Here is an 8,226-nt window from a genome sequence, read left to right as displayed (position 1 = left end):
GTGACCATGTTTTGGTGTGTGTCATTTTCTTACTTTTCTTTCAAGTTTTATCACTTGTGTTGTATCTCAGTAAACAACATACTCAATTTTACAAACTTTTGAACTTTATATTAATACACCGCGTGTTCTTCTGCAACTTCCGTTTCATTCCACATTTATGTTTGAGAGAATCATCTCTGTAATCAACGTGCGGTTGAGTCTAATATGTTCATTTTTTTTTTTAAGATTTTATTTTATTATTTATTTGACAGAGATAGAGACAGCCAGTGAGAGAGGGAACACAAGCAGGGGGAGTGGGAGAGGAAGAAGCAGGCTCATAGCGGAGGAGCCTGACGTGGGGCTCGATCCCATAATGCCGGGATCACGCCCTGAGCCGAAGGCAGACGCCCAACCGCTGTGCCACCCAGGCGCCCCCAAGCAGCTGTTTTGAATGGGCTCTGGTGGTAATACGGGCGACACATTGACCTTTCCACTTGATGAGCAAGAGGGTCGGTGGGAGCTATGCATGTACCGTTTTCTTTTACAATTTATGATGAAATATGTAATTCTTATAAAAAGATGAAAGAAAATTTTAATGAACATCCATGTACCCAACCCCACCTCGCAAACTACAGTCTAGCAATGTAGCTGAACCCCACGCATCTCCATGGTTCTGCCCCGCTCCCTTTTGGCCCAGGGTGACCATGTTTTGGTGTGTGTCATTTTCTTACTTTTCTTTCAAGTTTTATCACTTGTGTTGTATCTCAGTAAACAACATACTCAATTTTACAAACTTTTGAACTTTATATTAATACACCGCGTGTTCTTCTGCAACTTCCGTTTCATTCCACATTTATGTTTGAGAGAATCATCTCTGTAATCAACGTGCGGTTGAGTCTAATATGTTCATTTTTTTTTTTAAGATTTTATTTATTTATTTGACAGAGATAGAGACAGCCAGTGAGAGAGGGAACACAGCAGGGGGAGTGGGAGAGGAAGAAGCAGGCTCATAGCGGAGGAGCCTGACGTGGGGCTCGATCCCAGAACGCCAGGATCACGCCCTGAGCCGAAGGCATACGCTTAACCGCTGAGCCACCCAGGCGCCCCTAATATGTTCATTTTTAATATGTTTCGTTATAGAAACATATCACAATTTATCCATCCTGTTGCTGATGGTCAGTTCAATTGTCTCTGGTTTTTGACTCTTAGAAATAATGCTGCTGTGAGCATTCCTGGGCTTGCCTCTTGGCCACATGTTGTCTACTTATATCAAACTTTCCAGGTGTTTGTTTATTCCACTGTCCTTGTTCAGCATGGCATCCCCTAGTTTCTAGCCCGTGAAGATTTAGATAATGCCTGGGACTTACGTCTGCTGGGAAGGCAAAGGAAACGGAAATGAATGAAAATATTCATGCACACCGATCGGTCAGAGGTGCTGAGATAGGAGTTCACTATGAATCTAAAGGGAGGGGTGGGCCTGTTGGTCAGTGGCCAAAAGCCAGCTTCTCTGAGCCCGGAGCCAGTGTGCTCTTCTGCTTTCTTCCCTGTGCCCTGGGCATTCTGTCTCCTGCTGGCCTCTCACAGGACACGATGAGCTACATCGGGCCTGAGAGGACAGCAGTCGTGCGAGGGTTCACGCACCGGGAGGCCTTTAACATCGTCGGCCGCCGCGTAATCCAAGTAGCGCAGGCCATGTCTTTGACTGAGGACGTGCTCGCTGCGGCCCTGGCTGACCACCTTCCGGAGGACAAGTGGAGCTCTGATAAGAGGCGGCCTCTCAAGTCCAGCTTGGGTAGGGTGACGGGGCGTTGCTGTAAGAAGGGACAGGGAAATGAATGATGGGGAGGCAATGGGGCAGGAGGGGAATCTGCGTGCGGACTCTTTACTCCTTTCTTCTGTGGTTTCACCTTTTTAGTTAAAGCACTCAGTGTTCCTCATCCCGGTTTTATCCTCCCTTGGGTTACATGGTAGCCGTCAACCCCATTCCAGAGAAGAAACAAGTTCAACGCAGCCGGGGGTACGGCTGCCTCTGGCTTCCCTGACTCCTGTTTCTCTAGGCTATGAGATCACCTTCAGTTTACTCAACCCGGACCCCAAGTCCCATGATGTCCACTGGGACATCGAGGGGGCTGTCCAGCGCTATGTGCAGCCCTTCCTGAGTGCCCTCAGTGCTGCGGGCAACTTCTCTGTGGACTCTCAGGTGAGCCTGGGAGCAAGCCGAGGAGCCCCTTCCCTGGCTGCACCGTCCTTTTCGGAGGCCATCTGTATTTAGTGTTTTCACGTGGAGTCTCTTCTTCCAGCTCTTAGAGCTTGCTGATGTGCTAGGAATTGCCTGTGTGTGTATATGACTCCAGGGTCTGCTTTTTCTGCATGGTGTCCAGCTCAGGGACTTTTGTCGAGGTTTGTTAAAAAATGACCTTCCTATGGCCTCCTTTAGAACTGTATTCACTCAGCCGTGCCATCCTTAAGGAATTTATTTTAAAAATAAAACTTCCTGAAATATGTTAATGTAGTAACAGTAAAGATGGAAAGAATGTAGCTTCCTACATGTGAAGAATGTATCACACAGTGTCCTTTTAGGGAAGACGTGGGAGACATTTTTATCAGGTCTTGCTAGTGGGAGTACTTCTGAATAACTGACTTGAGTTGATTTTGTGGACACTGAAATATGCTATTCTTGTTTCCCTCTTTGTTTAGGCTCTTAGAAAGCCTGGTAAAAAAGTGTGGTTTCAAAGCATGTATTTAGTGTATTAACTTTACCCTTGGCTTTGTTATTTTTTTTTCCTACACCTATTTTCTCTCAGCTCTGATTTTGTCTCTTATATTTTGTCCTGTCCTAATTATATCTTTTTAAGGCACTTCAAATCCTTTTTGGGACAAAGTGGAGTTTGAATCAATACACAAGGAGAAATAATGTTCTCCTTCTTGGCTTTACAGATTCTTTACTACGCAGTGTTGGGGGTAAACCCCCGCTTTGACCCAGCTTCCTCCAGCTACTACTTGGCCGCGCACAGCCTCCCGCATGTCATCAACCCAGTGGAGTCCCGGCTGGGTGAGCTGAGGATGAGGGTCTATCTGCCAGGCTGGGGAGGGACCCTGAAGGCTCAGCATAGGATTGGAGGCTGGTCGTATATAGTTATGGTTCCCAGGTTGAGTGGTCTGAGGGCATCAAGGAAGTGCTGGGCATTTAGGCTCCTTGTTCATGAGACTCATGAAACTCATATGCAAAAACATTTATTAAACATGACTCCCAGTGCTTTTTATAAAGAAATGGATAGGCTGCTTCTCCCTCCGTGCAAGCCATCCAGGATCTGGTCACGCATGTAGGAAAGATAACAGCAAAAGTACACGCAGGCAGAATTTGGATGGACAGTTCTGATTGAGTTTTTTGTTTTGTTTTGTTTTGTTTTTTTCTGATTGAGGTTTGAAGCTGGGATTCCAGTTTTTCATTTTGAGGGTGGTACGTCTGCAGAATAGACGACCACAAGCTGTAATACAGGCAAACCAAAGTTAGTGTATCACTGGTTGTGGGATTTCAGATAGTAAGGCTAGGCCAGTGTGGACCACGATAATGGGAGGGACTGCAGGTGATACCTGTCTCCTTCCCTCCATCCCTCCCTCCCTCCTTCCTTCCCCTTCCTCCCTCCAGCATTGCTGAGTACGGAGATAGGAGGGCATTCCAGGCAAGGGAAACTCTGGGCTTAGATGTAGAAGAGGCAGAATGGATAGGCATTCAGGAAGCTCAGAGAAGCTTAGTGTCGCTGAATTGTGAGGGAGTGACCGAGATGGGCTGGTGCCAGATCGTAAGGACCATGGTAAGTAGCTTGAGCTTTTACCTGTGTGAATGGCTAGCTGTTGAAGGATTAAGACGGAATTGACATGAGGTCATATTTATACTTATGTCTAAAATGGGTTATAGATATATGGGTGTGATGTGGCAATGCCCACGAGGGTGGTTTTAAGACAGTCATGGGGGGCCTGTTAGAAGAGGGGAGATTCCAGGGGCCTTTGGGGGGCTAAGGACTCTACCTGTATATGGCACATGTTCGGAGAATGTTCAGAGGAGGTTCTTGACCACAGAAACCCAGGACTGGAGGATATCCCGGTGATTATCAGCTAGGGAAAATGACACCCAGAGCGAGTGACCAGAAAGTTGGAGGCGGACCTGGAACTGAGATCTAGATCCAGCAGGTTTGGTATTCTGACTTCCCTTCTCTTTGTACTGCAGGATCCAGCGCGGCCTCCCTTTACCCTGTGCTCAACTTTCTGCTCTATGTACCTGAGCTTGCCCACTCCCCGCTGTACATTCAGGACAAGGACGGGGCTCCAGTGGCTACCAACGCCTTCCACAGTCCCCGCTGGGGTGGCATTATGGTAATGGCCATAGAGCCTCAGCTTTGGGGACAGACAGATGTTCCCTGAGACTGTTCCTTCTGTTGTTCCTCTAGTGTCCTCCACGGCCCAGCCGGTGGGAGGGGCAGCACCAAGGAGGTGAGGGTGCTGTGAGCTCGTCCCCTCCTCTGTTGGCCCGGCAGCTTCTTATTTCTGTCAGTGTTTTCTGTAATACAACCCTTTTGCATGTAGCGGTTTGCACTTACTGAGCACTTGTCTGTGTGTACATCCTTGATCTTGGCCCTGTCCGTGGGAGTCTTGCAAGGCTGGGAACTTTGCTTCGCCCATTAGACTGGGAGTTGCTCATAGGTAGGAACTCAAAGTGGAATAAAAAATATTTCTTACAGGACTTTTGAGGGGATAATGGAGATAATTTATGAAAAGCTCCTAATAAATATTCAAAAAAGTATTAGCTATACCATCAGGTTCGTAATTGCTAAAAACCTTTCTAAAAAGGTCTTCTCTTTCTCTCCCGGCCTCCAGAGTGTCTAGGGCAGAGCCGTGAAGGGCCCTGGTGTGGTCTTGAGGCAACCTCATTTCCCCCTGCAGGTCTACAATGTGGACTCCAAAGCCTACAATGCCTCGGAGCTGCCGGTGAGGGTTGAGGTGGACATGGTGCGAGTGATGGAGGTGTTCCTGGCTCAGTTGCGGTGAGGTCCTGGCTGATGCGCCTGGGGGCGTGGCCACTGAGTCTGACCCCAGTCTCCTGAGCCCCCAGTCTCCTGAGCTGACTAGAATGAAACTCACCCGCAGGGATACCTCAGCTGTGCCTAGAGCCCCAGGGAAACCATGAAAGGTTTCTAAGGATCACCTTATCCTTCTTCTAAGAAGGAGTAGTTGCTGACAAAAACTTTTAAGAAAAACAGACTCCTGAATGTCAGGTCCCTGGGGTGTGATTAGGGGTGCTTAAGAAAATAGCTACTAATTCGTATGCTAACTGGTACGGTGATAGCGGCTGCCTGATGCCCTGTGCTGAGGATTCTAGGGCTGTGCCTGGGGTCATCAGGAAAGAGGATTCTGATTGATTAGCAATGTCTGCCCTGGGTGCAGGATTAGAGAGGTACAACACACGTGCTTATCAGAAGTGGTGCTGGATTGGGGCGCCTGGGTGGCTCGGTTGGGTGGCTGACTCTTGGTTTTGGCTCAGGTCATGATCTCTGGGTTGTGGGATCGAGCGCCACATTAGGCTCCATGCTCAGCACAGAGTCTGCTTGTCTCTCTTTCTCTGCTCCTCCCCTGCTTGCTTACACATGCGCACTCTCTCTCTTTCTTAAATAGATAAAAAAACAAAAACAACAAAAAAAAGAAGTGGTCCTGGATCATGCCTTAACTAAAGGCTCAGTGGTCCCATTTGTCCAAAGAGAGGGTAGGCAGGGTGAGGGGATTAAACTAGGTTGGCATTACCAGAAATCTTTTAGCCATGGGACCTTTTTTCAAACAAGGTCTTGGAAATCTGATCCAGAAACAGGTGAAAGCAAAAACACTGGTTAAAATGGGGCTTGAGGCTCTGTTTCGCTGAGTGTTGCCACTCATCCCCACCCCCAGGCCCTGAGGCAATTCCCTATGACTTCTGTGGTTCTGGGTGAGATTGAAAATCTTAGTCATTACTCTAGGAATCTTAGCCATCTTCTACTCTCAGCCTTCCTTACTTCACTCTTCCTACAGGCTGCTCTTTGGAATTGCTCAGCCCCAGATGCCTCTGAAATGCCTGTTTTCAGGGCCCAAGAGTGAAGGGCTAACGACCTGGGAGCTCGACCGGCTGCTCTGGGCTCGGTCAGTGGAGAACGTGGCCACAGCCACCACCACTCTCACTTCTCTGGCCCAGCTTCTGGGCAAGATCAGCAACATTGTCATCAAGGACGATGTGGCATCTGAGGTGAGCGGGCAGGGGATGGATTCTGTGGTGTGACCAGAGTGGCCAGCAAGGGCCAGGGTGTGGTGAAGCCAGAGAGCCAGTTGAGGCCCAGGGTGTGTGTGGGCATGCCATCCTTGAGTGCCCCAGGCTTCCTCTAGGGGGCAGGGCCAGGTCCCCAGCAGGACGCCAGATGGGGTGTGAAGTTTTAAGCGGGCACACACAAAAATAAACTGTAGCCCTTTTATACTGGCCTCCATATCCTGGGCAAACTCCAGGCAACGAGATGGAAGACACAGTAAGACCCACGCCCCCTCCCACCCCAGCACCTCAGTGGTGCCTGGGACTTACTGGTAACCCCCCGGCCCCTCCTAGGTGTACAGGGCTGTCGCGGCCGTCCAGAAGGCGGCAGAGGAGTTGGCCTCTGGGCGCCTGGCCTCTGCCTTCATCGCCAGCCAGGCAGCTATGACGTCCTCGGAGCGCGCCTTTTTTGATCCCTCGCTCCTCCACCTCCTGTATTTCCCTGATGACCAGAAGTTCGCCATCTATATCCCGCTCTTCCTGCCTATGGCTGTGCCCATCCTCCTGTCCCTGGTCAAGATCTTCCTGGAAACCCGCAAGTCCTGGAAAAAGCCCGAGAAGATAGACTGAGCAGGACAGCATCTCAGTAAGAAGCCCTCCGTTCTGGCCTGAGTGGGAGGTGTTAGATTGAGAGGCACATAAATGGGGCCTGCCGTGAAGGACTCAGCTCCAGTAACCAAAGTACAACACTCCAAGCAGGGTTCATCTTCTCTTCCCTTCCCATTCCTCTAGCTCAGGTTCCCCCCACCACCTTTGTGTCCTCCCTCTCCCCCTCCAGCCAGAAGACGCATCATTTGGGTCTCCTTATCTGGCTTAAACTTGAAGGCCCTTACCTGTCTCCCCCCAGGGCAGGGGCAGTTTGCTGTGCTTCTGTCCCGTTCCTCGAAGTCCTCTTGCACTCAGAGGGAGCATTAGGGGAAAGCCCTGGGTTAGATTCTAGCCCCCTCCCCTCCACGCTTCTCTCTAACCCCTCAGGGAGAGTCCTAGCACTGCTCTCATGGAAGGGGCCAGGTCAGCCTCTGGGGCCTTCTCCCTTCCTCCCCTCCCTCCTGGCTGGCTGTGCTTGTTGGGTAAAGCCTGATGCTGTGCGTGTGGCTGAGTTTCCCTTCACCCTTTTATAGCAGTAGTGTGGTGCAGTGGGGAAGGTTCCAGATTTGGGATCAAGCATGCCTGAATTCAGACCCTTGTTTCGGTACCTTCTGTACTTATCATCTGGGGAGCATTGAATAAGCCGCTTAATCTCCCTGAGCCTCAGTTTTTAATTTGTTCAAATAGCACTAATGATACCTCCCTTACAAGGTGGTTATGAGGATTAAATGTGATAAGCATATCAAAGTTATCTGGCATATTTTAGGCTCTCAATAAACATTGGTTGAATGTGAGTTGTAATGATACCACGTGTGAGCATAGCGTTCATTCTTCAGTTGTGTCCAAGTAATGGTTTCCTGCTATCTGTCCTGGGCTCACAGGCCCACCTTGCTTCAACCTGGCCAAGTCTCTACAGGGAGGCCCTGCCTCCCTGCCCTGGAGCACCCTGTGGTGGCCAGACGCCTAGGCTGTTGTCCCTCAGCATGTCCAGGGTTGCCCAACAAAGCTATCAGCATCTACTTCTGCCTTTTTCACAGGGGTTTTGGGAGAGAATAGTTTGTACCAGTGTAAGCCCTTAAATAAACTCATTCATAAATTCAGAAAAAGAATATATTAAACATAGGCTGCAAGAGGCACTGTGCTAACTGCTAGGTATTATAGAGAACAAAGACAGGCTCTCTGGTTCCATGGAACTGATCTTTTAGGGGGAAGAGTCAGTGAACAAAAACTAATTTCAAATAATGCGTTAGAAGGGAAAAACAGGCTGATCAGATGGTGACCCGGGGCTAGTACTTTAGATTGGGTGTATGGGCGGGGGGGGGGGGGGGGGGGGG

The 8,226-nt window shown here is 49.4% G+C and overlaps 1 protein-coding gene across 1 annotated transcript in view; it reads left to right on the top strand.

Moving 5' to 3' along the window:
• PIGS (phosphatidylinositol glycan anchor biosynthesis class S) overlaps nt 1–7,698 on the top strand; it is a 14,896-nt gene extending 7,198 nt beyond the window's left edge. Inside the window, exons 6-12 of the mRNA XM_040641048.1 lie at nt 1,564–1,771; nt 2,037–2,179; nt 2,917–3,031; nt 4,208–4,353; nt 4,921–5,021; nt 6,037–6,247; nt 6,599–7,698. Coding sequence (XP_040496982.1) covers nt 1,564–1,771; nt 2,037–2,179; nt 2,917–3,031; nt 4,208–4,353; nt 4,921–5,021; nt 6,037–6,247; nt 6,599–6,874 — 1,200 coding nt within the window. The 3' untranslated portion in view covers nt 6,875–7,698. The remainder of the gene's footprint in view (nt 1–1,563; nt 1,772–2,036; nt 2,180–2,916; nt 3,032–4,207; nt 4,354–4,920; nt 5,022–6,036; nt 6,248–6,598) is intronic.
• Nucleotides 7,699–8,226: the final 528 nt, after the last annotated feature.

This window comes from Ursus maritimus, unplaced genomic scaffold (assembly GCF_017311325.1).
Source record: "Ursus maritimus isolate PB19 unplaced genomic scaffold, ASM1731132v1 scaffold_24, whole genome shotgun sequence".
In the NCBI taxonomy this organism is placed as follows: Eukaryota; Metazoa; Chordata; class Mammalia; order Carnivora; family Ursidae; genus Ursus; species Ursus maritimus.
This window is presented reverse-complemented; position numbering and strand designations above follow the sequence as displayed.